This window comes from Trachurus japonicus, chromosome 7 (genome assembly GCF_045865225.1).
Source record: "Trachurus japonicus isolate A0001 chromosome 7, Traja_1.0".
NCBI lineage: Eukaryota > Metazoa > Chordata > Actinopteri > Carangiformes > Carangidae > Trachurus > Trachurus japonicus.
The window spans coordinates 2,016,439-2,032,651 of NC_140913.1; the positions used below are offsets into that span (position 1 = coordinate 2,016,439).

At 42.0% G+C, this 16,213-nt stretch overlaps 1 protein-coding gene across 2 annotated transcripts in view; it reads left to right on the top strand.

Annotated features, from left to right (window-relative positions):
- The window catches only part of hcfc1b (host cell factor C1b), a 39,410-nt gene extending 23,383 nt beyond the window's left edge, over positions 1–16,027 (top strand). The window contains exons 19-31 of one of the 2 annotated variants that reach the window (XM_085780774.1): positions 480–605; positions 2,047–2,130; positions 2,908–2,977; positions 3,154–3,296; positions 5,469–5,627; positions 6,496–6,679; positions 6,778–6,924; positions 7,870–8,072; positions 9,995–10,111; positions 10,201–10,386; positions 13,135–13,432; positions 14,073–14,127; positions 15,467–16,027. In XM_085780774.1, the coding sequence (XP_085636900.1) occupies positions 480–605; positions 2,047–2,130; positions 2,908–2,977; positions 3,154–3,296; positions 5,469–5,627; positions 6,496–6,679; positions 6,778–6,924; positions 7,870–8,072; positions 9,995–10,111; positions 10,201–10,386; positions 13,135–13,432; positions 14,073–14,127; positions 15,467–15,506 (1,812 nt within the window). In that variant the 3' untranslated portion in view covers positions 15,507–16,027. The remainder of the gene's footprint in view (positions 1–479; positions 606–2,046; positions 2,131–2,907; positions 2,978–3,153; positions 3,297–5,468; positions 5,628–6,495; positions 6,680–6,777; positions 6,925–7,869; positions 8,073–9,994; positions 10,112–10,200; positions 10,387–13,134; positions 13,433–14,072; positions 14,128–15,466) is intronic. The other variant, XM_085780775.1, reaches the window with a different exon arrangement.
- Positions 16,028–16,213: the final 186 nt, after the last annotated feature.

Genomic DNA, 16,213 nt, shown 5'->3' on the forward strand with positions numbered 1-16,213 from the left:
TCTGCTAGGATTTTTTGAAGTAGTGGTGGTGATGGGGGTCATCATCTCTTCTGAATGATATTGCCATGTATCCCGCTTTCAGAGAAATTCCGCTTCTTTCTCCGCTCTCCGTCCGTTGTCTTCACCGTCTTCCACTGACGTCACTCCACAAAGTTCCAGAGCGCACATGGCTACTTAATATGCGCGTACTGATTTGCTTTGACCATATATGGTTGTGTTTGGCCGTTTAGAGGGCGGAATATGAGGCGTGTTCACATCCGCACTTTTCTTGGGTCTGGTGAGATTTATCAGTGGAAATTGCGGAGAGTTGTGCGTACGCACAGTTTGATAGATCTGAAAAGGGTGTAAATATTTTGGGTGTATGCCATTTTTGGCTTTTCGTCGTACGTCAAGATTTAGTAGCACTTTTACACCCTGTTTGATAAATGAGGCCCCAGTACTTGTATCCTGACCTGTGGCTCCTCCCCTCTCCCACACAGGTGAGCTCCAACCAGCCTTCAGCTCAGCAGGCTGCTTCAAACACATGCTCAAATCCACCATGTGAGACCCATGAGACAGGAACCACCAACACAGCCACCACAGCAGGAGCCGGAGGACTCAGACAGGTGAGATGACAGCTGAATCCATATGTGAAACTGTTAAAGGGATAGTTCAACATATTGGCAAACTGGCCCATTTCCATAATCCCTACAGTCATAGCAGTAGGTTCGTTACCTTTAATTGTCGGCGCAAGCTATTTTTAGAACGGCGGAGCAGAGCCGCTAGCTGCTCAGAGCTACGCTACGGAGGCTAGTGGGATTTTTTGGTTTCCCTCATCAAACTCCAAAACGCTCTGGTGGACAAGTTGTGACCTGCACATTCACCACACTATGAGATAATAACGTTACCAGACAGAGTTGTTTTCGTAACGTTCTGTTATTATCTCATAGCGTGGTGAATGTGCAGGTCACAACTTGTCCACCAGAGCATTGTGGAGTTGTTGGATTGTGTATTTGATGAGTTTGATGAGGGAAAGCAAGAAATTCGTAGCTCTGAGCAGCTTGCGGCTCCGCTCCGCCGTTCTAAAAACAGCTTGCACCGACAATTAAAGGTAACAAACCTACTGCCTAAACTGTAGGCAGGGTTCCTACGCAAGTATGGAAAGTATGGAAAAGTATGGAATTTGATTTTATACATTTCCAGGTCTGTAAAAGTATGGAAAATGGAAACTATTGTATGGAAATATATTTATTTTATTTATCTTATCTTGGTTTGGTCTTATCTGAAATTATTTGGGTTAATTATTTTGTATGCGCTATTGTATCTAGCTACAATCTCCTGGAAATTATTTTTTTATATTATGCACATCTATTTACTTAAAGCAGAAGTAAGTGGTCCGGTCGTTTTCGCTAATGCTGCGTTCCAGGCAGGCTTTTGAAATCGTAAATTACAGCTTCAAGTCACAACTTACGACTTTGTAGCGTTCCAGGCAACCCACTCGTGTTTTTCCGACCTGTTTTACCGGTGAAAGTCACTATAACGGCCACTCGTAACTTCCGACCGGTGAACTCGTACCAGATCGAACTGGTACCACTTCACGGTCGGAAAAATACGAGTTTCCTTGAACGCACCATAACAGTCCTCGTCCCTACGTCACCACATTCACGGCGTTCCTTGGCTGCACACACAACCCTGCATGCCGTTCTCTCTCCTCATTGGATAAAAACTGTAGGATACGATAAATGTTTTCTCTTCGGCTCAGAGCAGAGCAGAGTGACTGACAGACCCGTGTTTCAGTCCAAACACTCTATGTAAGTGATTGCTGTCGGAAGAAATAACTATTTAAGACTTATATTAACACAAATATATCACTTACTTCTGCTTTAAATATCGCAAATTATTTGATTTTTTTTTACCGAGAAGTCTGGAAAAAGTATGGAATTTGGAAATTTCAAATGTGTAGGAACCTTGTGTAGGGATTATGGCAATGGGCCAATTTGCCAAAATGTTGAACTATTCCTTTAAAGACAAACCAGGTTTAAAGTCCTATATTTATGGTTTCTGCAGGTGTGCTCAAATCCACCATGTGAGACCCACGAGACCGGCACCACAAACACCGCTACCACAGCAGGACCTGGAGGACTCAGACAGGTGAGACCACAGATGAATCCATATGTGAAATTGTTAAAGTGATATTGTGTAGGAATTAAGGCCTTTGCACACTGAGTCCGTTTTTTTCGTCTGAAATTGTCGCACGTCAAAAAATAAATTCGACTTCATGTTGTGTCGATCATGTTTATACACACCGAGTCCGAAACTTTCGTCCGTCATAAAAGTTTTCGGAACAAAGCGATTTAATGCGTTTTTCGCATCCGTGGGTGTCTGTGTGTGTGTGTGTGCGTGCGCCAGCCGCTGTTCACCGCTGAGTCTGTGTGTGCGCGCCAGCCGCTGTTCAGGATCATGGAAATTGTCCGTCTTCTGTGAGCTAATAATCAATATCTATCAAACTGGACCACTGACATCCTATAATAAACTGTTGAAGTGGTCATGATAGTTCTGCTGCTCATTAACAAGCAGGCAGATTGGTGTCCTCTCAGGATGGACACAATATTTTAATTTTTCTCTTTCATTCCTCAACAAGTGAGAGAACCACAAAGTGCATCACTGCGTGACGATTTTGTCTCCCTCTCCGAAATTTGGAACACAAAATAAAAACGCATGCGAATAAAACGCAACGGACTCAGTGTGCAAGGAGCCTGTGCGTAACGTTTTTTGTCGGATGACGGATGCGAAAAACGCCTGCGATAAAAACGGACTCAGTGTGCAAAGACCTTTACTCCCATCTAGCGGTGAGGTTCTACATCGCAACCATTCTTTTGAACAAAATAATCAATTTTGGGCTTTAAAACCCTATATTTATGGTTTCAGCAGGTGTGCTCAAATCCACCATGTGAGACCCATGAGACCGGCACCACAAACACGGCTACCACAGCTACAGGTAACCTGCTAACACATCTACAGAACAGCTGCTGAAATGAGGCCAGATCCTAGAAAAGCTGGCACTGTTTCAGTCGAGACAACTTTCCACAACTCTAAAAAGACTTGAATTGTAAATGGAACACAAAGTCCTGGACATGACCTGGAAACCTAACTTCCTGTCCCCTGTGTCTCCAGCTCAGCAGGACGGGGACAGTCTGCAGGTGGACTCCACGAACCCCGGCCCCTCGTCTGATTCCGTCTCCTCAGCCACAGTCAGTCAGAGTAGAGCTGTTACCACAGTAACACAGGCAACGCCCACACCCGGACCATCCATACCTGTAAGTGACACGCACTGAAACACACACACACACACACACAGTGGATGATTCCGATGGTTTCAGTTAAGTGCTGAAGCTGAAGGCAGCTGGACTTGTTTATTTTTTAGAACTTTTTATTTAAACATTTTATTCATTTTATAGAACATTTCCTGACATATGGCTTCATATAATAAATGAATGACAGGCCGTATAGCGATATAAGTTACAATTAAAATAAATAATTAAATAAATAACAAAATAAAGTAGTAGTAGTAGTAGTAGTAATAATAATGATACATTTAAAAAAAAAAAAAAATTTGATAAATTAAATTTAAAAAAAGGAAAAAAAATGGGGAACAATTTAAAACAGGAATTAAATTCTAAAGTAGAAATAAAAAGATAAAATAAATAAATGAATTAGTTAATTAAATAATAGGTAAAAGTTAAAAAAAAAAAAAAAGGGTAATAAAACACAAATATATCCATACACACACATTCATACACATACTATATACTACTATATATACATACTATAAATCCATTTTAATAGTTTTCAAGAAAATTACTTTTTTTTTACCTAGACCCACCAGTCAGAAGCAAGCGACGTTAGCTTGTGGTAACGTGTTTATGTGGCGACATGTGGCGAGGGGTAGGGTTACCAGGGTTACCACATGCCCCTGACAATATGGAATCACCCCGTATTTGCAGATTAAATAACCTCGTCCTGTTTTGCATCAATACGGGACCGGGTTTGTCTCGTATTTCCAAATTCACTTGAATGCAGCATCACCCCACTCGCAATCCCGTGAAGCGGTGCCGACTCGTGATGCCCGTGATCAGGTGGAACTCTGTGTTTTGATCACAGACGAGAGTGGCAGAAATTCAAACACTTGGCTCGACAGTGACACTGACTCTCAGTTTGTTGTAAACTGTGTCGGTGAGTTTTTCCTGTGGCCTGTCAGATGTGTGACATGACTCTCCACTCTCCATTCACAAAGCCTGCGATGTAATTTGTTAGGTTGAGGTGTCCAGTTGGATACATAAGTATTAATCTAATTGATTTATCTGTAAAATACAGGTAATACTCAGAAAATTAGAATATCGTGAAAAAGTTCATTCATTTAAGTAATTCAACTTAAAAGGTGAAATGAATATATTATTTAGACTCATAACAGGCATTGCAAGATATTTCAAGCTTTTATTTGTTAGAATTTTGATTATTATGGCTTACAGCTTATGAAAACCCCAATCAAAAAATTAGAATATCGTGAAAAAGTTCAATGTTGTAGCTCAAATTGTCACAGCCTCGTCAGCCAATTAATCCAAAACACCTGCAAAGGGTTCCTGAGCCTTTAAAAGCTCTCTGTCTGGTTCAGTACAGTTCGCAATCATGGGGAAGTGAATGAACTTTTTCACGATATTCTAATTTTCTGAGTATTACCTGTATAGTGCTGTAAAAACAACAACTATGGTGTGTTGTTGTTTTTGATCTGGAAAGTTGCATCCTTCTATATGCTACTGTAGGATGAACAGTAGTCAATCTATATTTAAAAAAACAAAAACCTGTGTTCACACCACTTATGTTAAGTTTATTAAATTTCAAAACTCACATCACTGTATCTTCCTCTGAAAGCCTATTTATGTAATGTCTGTTGTCATTCCATCAGCTAATCTTAATGCCTAAACCTATTTTTTAGTATATATTTATTGCAACAATGTAGTTTAGGAGGCAGGTTTGTGTTGTTAAGGCAGCTAACTATAATGCAACGAGGGAAACACTGCTGATTTTAATGACTTTGTGTTGTGAGCAGTTCAGTGGCTGGTGAAAACATATTTTGGCCGGTAAAATTTCATACATTACCTGCCATTGGCAGGTAGGTCAAAAAGAAAATTTTATGGGGCGTCGCGTAGTGGTTAGAGCGGGTGCCCCATGTATAGAGGCACAGTCCTCGCTGCAGTCGGCCCTGGTTCGAGTCCTGCGTCGGGCACCATTTACTGCGTGTCATTCCCCCTCTCTCTGCCTCCCCGTTTCCTGTCTGTCTCAACTGTACTATCCATAAAGGCATAAATGCCCAAAAAATAAACTTAAAAAAAAAAAAGAAAATTTTATACCCTGCGTACATCATATAGACTAAGATCAGCTGGACTTATTTAAAAAAGGTTTCTTCTGATGGTTTGTGTGTGTGACTGCAGGAGATATCCTCAATGGTCGGAGAAGACAGGGTGGAATCATCAGAGGCGGAGGCTGTCACCACGGTGACAGCAGCTGCTGAGGAGGGAGCAAACCCTTTGTACACAAACAGCCAGTCGGTGTTGCAGGTTCACGTGGAGGACAGCCAGACAGCAGTACAGGTACGTACACACACACACACACACACACACACACACACACACACACACACACACACACACACACACACACACACACACACACACACACACACACACACAGTAACATGCAGAGAGCTGTTTTGGGTGTGGTTTAAAAACAACATGTTTTTTCGTTGTTCTATAATTAATTTGTCATCATTTCTAATCATGTCAGAGATTATTTCATAGATAAGTCAGAGCCGTAGACTGCACATCTTTAAATCAGACTTCTGGTGACTTTCTCAACTAGACTAAAAACAGAGACTTTTAAAAATTACTGGGAAAACTGGGTTAATTTTGTGTCTCCATTGAGAGCAGATTTTGTGCAGTAAGGACAGTGCGTATGGTAGATTACTGATCCCCTTGGTTCAGGCTACAAATTTGTTAATTGTTCATATGTTTATTATATTTACCCTCCAACAGGAGAAAAGGTGTAAGAGTGATGTAAAAAAAAAAAATAAGGACAGGAGTGAAAAAGTGTTTCTTTTATTTCTTCAAATTTACTCTACGGTAACTTTCTTTGAGAATGTATGTTTATGTCTCTGCTCCCTGGTGGAGAAGTTGTTGTATACTGTTTGAAAATTGTATATGTGAAATGTTAAATATTGATATGTGGAATCAATAAAAAACGTTAATTAGAAAAAAAAAATCAGACTTCTGGGGCTGAGAGAGGAAGAAACATAGAAACAGGGTTCAATGTACAAAATAAGGTACCGGTCATGAATTGGACAGGGGATGTATGAGTGCATGGTGTGATAACATGTCTGTCAGACTGAAGCAGCTGAAAAGGAACCGTGACACAGCTTACACACAGTAATATCAACCTGCCCCTCCCCCGCCCCACATTCAGATGGGGACGTCAGACAGCGGTCTACCTCAGGAGCTGATGTCATCAGAAGGGGACCTGGGTGAGGTGGTATCCGGTGGGGCGACCCTCATGACGACAGGACTGACCTCGGATCAGCTGACCGTGACGGAGCACGCAGCTCAGCAGGCAACGATACAGGCTGTACTACAAGCAGCAGCACACATCGGTAATACACACACACACACACGCATACATACATACATACATACATACAGACACCTTCACTTTGAGGATTGAGTAAATCCCCGGTCTGTCTCTGTGCAGGTGAAGCAGACGTGGATCAGTCCATCCCCATCGTCCTGACCCAGCAGGAACTGGCAGCTCTGGTCCAGCAGCAGCAGCAGCTTCAGGACCTCCACAACCAAGCAGAACCAGCAGAACCAGAACCCCAGCACAGCAGCGTGCCCACAGGTAGAGAGACGGTCCTTTATCTGATCCTGACCAGATAGGGCAAGCGGATTTAACATTTAAAAGCTAAGTTTGACTATCTGGAATTAACATTGTAGATATCAACAACGTCTTTCTGACTAGTCGTAATTACATTTTGAATAGTCAAAGCCTAGTCAAAAAGAACATTTCAGATATCTGCAACTATATTCTTTCTATCCACAATTGTCATTTCAGATATCCACAACTACATTCTTCCTAGGACAAATGACGTCACTTTTGCCATTCATGTGTATGGGGTTTGTCATTGCAGATATCCGCTATTTGAATTACTGATATCTGTAACTGAATTACGACTAGTACGAATTCCAGTTTGAGATATCTACAACGTCATTTTGACTAGTCATAATTCCAGTTACAGATATCTACAACGTCATTTCGCCTAGTCAAAACTTAATTTAAGATATCCGAAAAGGGACATGTAGATATCTTTAATTGAGGTGAATTAAAGATATCTTGAACTGGAATTATGACTAGTCATAATCAAATTGTAGATAGCTCAAACTGGAATTAGTACTAGTCGTAATTCAGTTACAGATATCTGTAATTCACACAGATATCTGCAACTGAATTGTAGATATCTGTAATGACAAACCCCATACACATGAACGGCAAAAATGACGTAATTTGTCCTAGGAAGAATGTAGTTGCAGATATCTGAAATGACAATTGTGGATAGAAAGAATATAGTTGCAGATATCTGAAATGTTCTTTTTGACTAGGCTTTGACTATTCAAAATGTAATTACGACTAGTCAGAAAGACGTAGGCAAAACTGAATTACAGATATCTACCACACATATCCAGTCCGGCTTTAAATGTTAAAATGGCTTGCCATAGACCAGCGTCTGTTCGAGGCCTGGACCGGGTCCCGCTTGCGTCCACTAAAGTTTTCTGACCCTGTTTCCAGAGGGCCTGGCTCCGGCCGACAGCCTCAATGACCCGGCAGCAGAGAGCAACGGCCACGAGCTCTCGTCCTCGGCCGTAACCAGCGCCGTCGCCCGACTGGCCAGCACGTTTAGCCCCGCCCCTCCTCTGATGGCGGGCCCAACGAAACCCCAAGCTGCCGCCTCAGTCAACGATGCAACCAATGGCATCGGAGCAAGCACAGGGGTGAGAGGAAGCTGCTGCAGCAACACACAACAACACAGCAATTACTTGTGTTTAAGTTAAAAATGAAGCATCTGCCAGAACCAGTGATGGGAATAATAGCGTTATAAAGGAACAATGCTACTTTTTTCAGTAACAGTCATCAAAAAAGTTACTGTTTTCCCTGTTATAACGCTGTTACCGTTACTGACAATTAGGGCTGCACGATATATCGTTTTACATCATACATTGCGATGTGTGCATGCGCAATGTTTTCCCTCTCTGTTTTTCAACATTTCAACTTTTGTTTCGCTTCAGAAAAGCTCTGAACCAGCTCCTTGCGCCACGCTCTCTCTCTCTCTCTCTCCCTCCCCCTCACTTGACTGAGTAGGAGCCTGGCAGTGGCGTCGCCCCTCACCCCCCCCTCCCCTCCTCCCCATACGCACACTCAGGGAAAGCACGTGTTGCGCTGCTTGTTTACAAGTATCCGCCTGTCAGTCACAGAGCAGCGGCCACTTCACCCTCGGCGTCATCGCTAGTGATGCCAGAGGTATTGTCGTACTCTTTCGCGTCTATTTCCATAACGGAAAAAAACGACGTAATTCTTTTTTTTAATTAAGACTGGGAGACTTCAGGCTTTACGCCGATCCCATCGGTGTGTCTGTAAAAGCCATAGATCCATGGTAGAAGCCGAGCAGTCAAGCCGGTAAGATCGGGTGTCCAATAGGAGACCCGGGTGCCGTCACATGATGAGCTGTGAGCGGTCACATGATCAGCCAAAGATTGTTTATTTACATCAAGATGCTTGCTCTGTTGATGTATGATTATCAGGAAATCTCCCATAAATCCTAACCCTAATCTCATAAAAAAATTTAATCATTTGATTGAAGTTATTTTTTAATATCGCAATATACTATCACGGAAAATTGCAGTAAATGAAAATATCGCAATGTCATTTTTTTCCAATATCGTGCAGCCCTACTGACAATAAAATGCGCCACCGGGGCGTGGTTTAGCTCAGTCCTCGTTGCAGCCGGCCCCGTATGGAATCCCAGCCTCCCCATTTCCTGTCTCTCTCGACTATACTATCAATTAAAAGTTCTGTTACTTGACTCGAGGTCCCAGTTTAAAATAATACATATGTTAAAGTGTACGTTATATAGCCTACACAATTTTTTCAGTCCATCAACTAATTGGAAAAAGGACGTTTATCTGGAACTAACCAGCTCAGTATTCCTCCACACAGAAATACTGAGTGAGTTGGTTAGTTCCAGATAAACGGGAGGTTAGTTGACATATGAGCATGTTATTTATTTTATTTTTTTAAGTATATTTTTTGGCTTTTTGTTCCTTTTTATTGGATGCACGATCTGATATCACCAAGTAAACAACAGCCCAGGACTAACTCTAACCAGTTGGTTATAACAGCGGTCCTGGGCTGTTAATTACTTTGGGATATCAGATCATGCTTTATTAGATAGTGCAGTTGAAAGAGACAGGAAATGGAGAGGCAGAGAGAGGGCGAGTGACGTGCAGGAGAGAGCCGCCCGATGCGGGATTCGAACCAGGGCTGCCTGCAGCGAGGACTGTAGCCTCTATACATGGGGCGCCTGCTCAACCTAGCGCCACTCGACACCCCATGAGCATTTTTTTATTAAAAAAGTAACCAATAGTTACCTTTCGAGATAATCATTTCCCTTTTATAATGTAGTAATTCAGTTACTTTTGTGGGGAAGTAACTATATAACTATAACTAATTACTTTTTAAAAAGTAACGTGCCCAACATTGGCCAGAACACTGTGACCATCTGAATGGCGGGACCAGAGGTTCACAACACACCAACAGCAAACTGAATACAGCAGGTTCTATATAATAACAAGATGCACTGTATTAATGAGAATCCTCACAACTAATGGTGTGTGTGTGTCTGTGTGCACTGTGTCAGGGGGTCCAGGTGAAGTCTTCCGCAAAGGACAGCAGGTGGTACGACGTCGGCATCGTCAAGGTGACCAACATGGTGGTGTCTCACTACTACGTCCCATATGACGACAGCGTGGCCGACGTAAGAGCTTCACTCTCCATAAAGTGGGTGTGTTCAGGTTGGGTCTGGATGGGGTCACTGACACTGTTGTTGATGGCGTTAACCTGCAGGACGACTCGGGCATCATGCCTGACTACACCCAGATGAGGAGAGTGGAGCTTCAGCCGGGGACGGCCTACAAGTTCCGCGTGGCTGGGATCAACATCTGCGGCCGCGGGGCGTACTCGGAGGTGTCGGCGTTTAAAACGTGCCTGCCCGGTTTCCCCGGAGCGCCCTGCGCCATCAAGATCAGCAAGGTGAGGCACAGGGAGTATTCTGTCCTCAGTGTGCGACTATACACAAATTGACAGATAGCGAACAAGCTCCAAGAAAAACTCAGAGGCGGGAATGAAGTTGAAGGGCCTCTACTGAGGTCTTGAAACTATTTTTGTAAAACTGAAATGATACAGAAAAATAATAATTACTGTATTGTCACTAGGGATGTCACAATTACTTGTTTTCACAATTAATCGCGGTATTAAACGCCACAATTAATTAATCGTAAAGATTCTTAAATACCGTCACTTTCCAAAAAAGATTATTTTGGAAACACAGAGGCAGATGTGCACAAAAGTTAAGGTAAATGTAAGAAATACTGGGCAATTTACCTAACGTAACATGGTAGAAATTTAAATGTTAGCGTCTCATTTGTGATAAAAAAAAAACAAACAATTAAAATAAACTTAAACATTTGGTATAGATGACAATGATTTGAATATTTAAAACACTTCCCCTTGAGGATTAATAATTGGTTACATATGAATAGTAGATACTTACAATATTTAGTGTAAAGATTTGTAATGTAATTATATTTTGACTGTGTTTGATTTTACACATTCATATGTTGTGAAATTAATTAGGCTAATGCATAATAATCGTGATAATCGTAATCAGGGGTGCAAACTCGTCACCTTTCGGCAAAATTCGCCGTTTTGGATCCCAAATGGGTCATTTGTGTGATTCGTGTAAATCCGCAATAAAAAAAATTTTGAGGGGGGGGGGGGGTATGTGGCGAGGCGAGGCAAGGCAATGCACCTGTCTCTTTAAAGCGCGTGCACCTTATCTGGATGAAAACAAGTGGAGGCAGCGCTCCTCTTCTGTCCAGCAATACACACCTGAAGCTTCACTTTTCATACTAACTACTACGGTAACTAACGCGACTGCCACAGTTGTTAGATTTAATCAATGAGACCAACATTAAGCTTCTATAAAGAGTACCTAGGGCTGTACAGTGCGACATCTATACATGCCTGTGTGTTAATCTGCCCTGTAGCATGGCTGCTATGGGTAAACAACATGGATGTATTATAGGTAAACAAGAAGAAGAAGCAGAGCAGTGTATCAGCTGGGCACTTGTGGAAACGTTTGTGAGCATGGCGAGTGAAAGAGTCGGAGCTAGAAGATGCACAGCAGCATTGTATAGGTGCTGTGTGGGACCGCGTGTGTGTGATGATCGCGGTCACGACCAATTAGCGATTAGCGCGTTTAGCATTTATTAGCTGCAGTGCGACCTGTGCAGCAGCAGGAGGAGGAGGAGGAGGTTGACTGACTGTGGCAGGACACCTCTGCCTCTGTTTCACTTTATGTTGCTGCTAAATAATGTGGTTGTAAAAGTAGTAGGCTAAAGTTAAATTATTTTGTATGCACTAATTAAAGGGGCAGAGCATAAGAGACATTTTAGCTTTTATATTTTATAAGATTTTTAAAATATTTTTTGTAAGAACCACAATTAATAAATATAGGTTATATATTTCAGTGAATATCTAATTGTTCTTAGCATTTGTTAGATAACTTTCTTTGCCCAATAAATTAAATAATGTTGGAACTATCAATGTCTACTCTTTTGCCACCAGAATCTCAGCTACTTTTAACCTCAGACTGTCACAATGATGTATCAGATGTCAGACTGCCTCATTCTTTCAATTTTAACCAGAATATACAAGACATTATTGATTTTCCCAACGATCAAAGTAAACCAAACCGAACCGAAAACTATGACCACAAAACCGTGAACCGAACCGTTTGCTTGAACATCTTTTAAATACATATTGCCGCTTAATATGTTTTATGTAGCCTATGGCATTTTTAAGCTTCATGTGTGTTATTGGACAGAAAGAGCAGCACTGCCTCGGAGCATAGCCTACGTACAGAAAACACATTTACATCAATAAATAAATGTTTCACAATGAACCAATCAGTCTGTCTTCACATGTTTCAAAACCAAACACAGAGAGACAGATTGTGCAGGTTTAACAGGAGCAAAAGCTGTGCAAACCTGAGTAAATCTGGACCCTAGTCTCATGCTAAAATTGACTGTAAATTCACCTTTAAAGTTGTTTTTTTTTTTTTTTTATTCCCGGGGGAGCATGCCCCCTGACCCCCCTAGGGAGTCGGTATCTTGTCACCTTTTTTACCCCTGATGAGTTTGCACCCCTGGTAATACCGTGATTATTTCTCTGACAATAATCGTACAAAGAAAATCTATAATCGTGACATCCCTAATTGTCACTAAACTAACGTAATACATTCACAGGAATGATAATGCAAATAGCTGTAGGCTAGTTGTTAGCTTAGCATTAGCACAATTTACACATGGGAATAAAATAAACATTTATATAATATTTAAAAAATGCACTACTGGAATCTGTGTAAGGACATAATTAACTAAAATCGTGAACAATACTCACAAGTGATAATTTCGTAGACACAAGCAGCGGGAGGAAAAAGATAATAGCTGGAGCTGCAAGCAGACCGCATGTAGAAGCTACGCATTTCCTGATCATACTCTGCACAACACTGTCATGTGACTAAAATTGCCTTTCAAAATAAAAGCTTGAATTAAACGCAAGGTAATGAGTTACTTTTAAATGTCAATGGGCGGAGAAAAACAACACAAATACAGGCAAAGCTCACACAGAACATGACAGGGGGGGCGACCCCCTGCTGTCAGAACCCGTCTCCTCTGTGAAACCTGAATGTCCTGATCTGTGGTTGTGGGTCTGCAGAACATGGATGGAGCTCAGCTCACCTGGGAGCCTCCCGCCGTCACGTCAGGGAAGATCATGGAGTACTCGGTGTACCTGGCCATCCAGTCCAGTCAGGCTACCTCCAGTTCAGGTTCCGGTCCCGCTCAGCTGGCCTTCATGAGGGTCTACTGTGGTCCCAACCCATCCTGTCTGGTCCAGGCCTCCAGCCTCGCCAACGCCCACATCGACTACACAACCAAACCCGCCATCATCTTCCGCATCGCCGCTCGCAACCAGAAGGGCTACGGGCCGGCCACTCAGGTCCGGTGGCTACAAGGTGAGAGGTCCAGATCTGAATCAGAACACAAGATCTTTTTTTTTATCTGTTTATTGGCATTTTTAGTTAAACATGTGTACAAATCAATTCCCCCCCTTCCCTCCCTCTCCAGCCCATGTTCCCAGATCTTCTAAAGGAAATACAAATAGAAAAGGAAGTAATAAATTACACAATGTAATATCTTAAAAATACAATAACAAAATAGAATTGTAATACCAAGAAAATAAATAAGACAAGGTAAAATAATTGAATGGGATAATAAAAAAAAAAGCAGTGGTCAAAATTTAAATGCAATCTGTACTCTACTTGTCCCAGTTTGTGACATGAGTAATGTTGTCAAAGTAAGTCAGAAAAGGCATCCAAGCCTTGTTCAATTTGTCTTTATTACCTCTCAGAGTGAATTTGATCTTCTCCAACTTAAGGTGAAACATAATGTCTCTGATCCACCTGACATGGGATGGGGGTTTTGAGCTCTTCCACTTGCGTAGTATTTGGCAACGGGCAACTAAGGTAGTAAAGGCCACAACACTGTACTTGTTTAAAGGCCAGTCACAGTCCCCAGGTCTTAGAACACTAGATCTTTTAAGTTCAGAGGAGAGTTCTACCCTGTTGATCCACTGTGTTTGTGTTTCTCCTCTAGAGACCGGGAAAGATGCCAAACCAGCAGTGAAGAGACCAGGGTCTGCTCCAGACTTGTAAGAACCATCACACAAAGTAACAGTTGACACTATAGGTTCCGATTTCCCGATTCGCTTCGATTACGATTATTGAGGTCGCGATTCAATCACCAACCGATTTTCTATTATTAATGATTATCGATTCGATTTTTGATTATTGCAGATTATTGCTTTTCCTTTTTTATTATTATTATTATTTTATTTTTTTGTTTTAGATGTAGTCTGCACAGTCAAAAAAAAAAAGTTGAACAGCACATCGACCATAGAAAGGCAAAGCGATCTATTGTTCACGTTTACGTCTCACTTTACACATGGCTGTTATCACGTTGGCGCGTAGTTCCCCGTGATCTGTGATCTGGGGTCTCCAGCTGCTCTGGGCTCCGGAGACGAGACGGAGCGGAGACGTAATGTGTCCAGTGGTCGAGAGTTGGATACGTGAGTCGGAGCTAAACCGCTACAAAGACGAACGGAGCAGAGTGTGTTTGCAGACTGTCGTCAAGTTTAGAACTCCTGTTGGCCCAGATGGAGCTGCAGTTAAATCCTGTATGACAGCCAGTGACTGGAGGAGTCACTGCAGTCACTGTGTATTCCCTGGTTTGTATTATGATGTAGAAAAAAAAAAGCAATAATATTTAATTTTTGGAAATTTTATAATCCACTCAATAATCCCAATTAATTAGTAATTGATTTTTTCACCACCCAGGTCAGAGGGTTACAGCACCTGTTAACGTCTGAGCTCCTGAAACGGAACACAGCCCATGTGCTTCAGGTGTACAGTAGTCATCATCATGTGTCTCCCTCCTCTCAGAAAATGCAGTACAGTGTTGTCATGGTGATGATCTGAGAGTTTGCCATCACTTCACTGCTGCAGGAAAGATTCAGGCCACCAGGGTCCTCCTCCTGGGTTTTCTGTCCCATTGACGATGGGAGTGGTTTTGCATGAATTTCCCTCTAAAACATCTCTGTCTGGTAACGTTGTGTTATTATCTCATAGCGTGGTGAATGTGCAGGTCACAACTTGTCCACCAGAGCGTTTTGGAGTTGTTGGATTGTGTATTTCATGAGTTTGATGAGGGAAACCAAGAAATTCCATTTGCCTCCGTAGCGTAGCTCTGAGCAGCTCACGGCTCTGCTCCGCCGTTCTAAAAACAGCTTGCACCGACAATGAAAGGTAACTAACCTACTGCTATGACTATAGGGATTATAGCAATGGGCCAATTTGCCAAAATGTTGAACTGTCCCTTTAAACCTTGTGACTGATGGTGTAGAAACCTCAGCTGCTTTTGCATTCAGTGTTTCAGGAGCTTTTAGCATCAGACCTGTGACGTGTCCCTTTTTTCAACCTCTTGTGTTTCAGTAAACCTGGCGGACCAAAGAAGTTCAGACCCGACCAATAGGAAGAGCCCACTCTGATTCGCTACTGCTGCGTGAGGCTGCAACTCGCAGACGGTTGCTATGACGAGATTGAGAGCCCTGCCAGCCTCCTGTCTCACAACCAACAAAATAAGACTTGTAGGATATTTGTACATTATCGACCAATCAGGACTCACTTCTTCTATTCTTCTACAGTTTTTTTGTCACGGAGACGGCGAGGGGCGCGGTCCACAGCATTTTACCTTCAGATGGAAACCATGAAGTTTATTTGAGTTGTAGCTCTGTCTGTCAGATGTCAATTTAAAGGTCAAAGTTCACACTCCCATCAGGGGGCGGAGTTTAAACCTTCTTTGTAAATTATTTTCTTCTTGTAGTTTTTTTTTTTTTTTTTTTTTATAAACGTCTGTAAGAAAATTTTCTTCTGTGGTTTCTTTCTTCTGTTGCCGAAGTGTTCGACCACCATCAGAGCGTCTCATTGGTCGGTGGATTTCCAGCTGTTTGTCAATATTCTCTGGAACAATAAAGATTTTTAGAGCATTTTTTACCGGCGGTGTGGAGTCCACTTCCTGTCAGGGATCAAACTCATGTTCACTTCATATAGTCAGGTACAAATATGACTTGACCCTAAACAAATTCTAACAAAAGGTTTCTCAGTTGTTTTTTATAGTATTAGATGTCCTTAATAACATACTAAAAGTTTACCAAAATTTGGCCACTAGAAAGGTGTTAT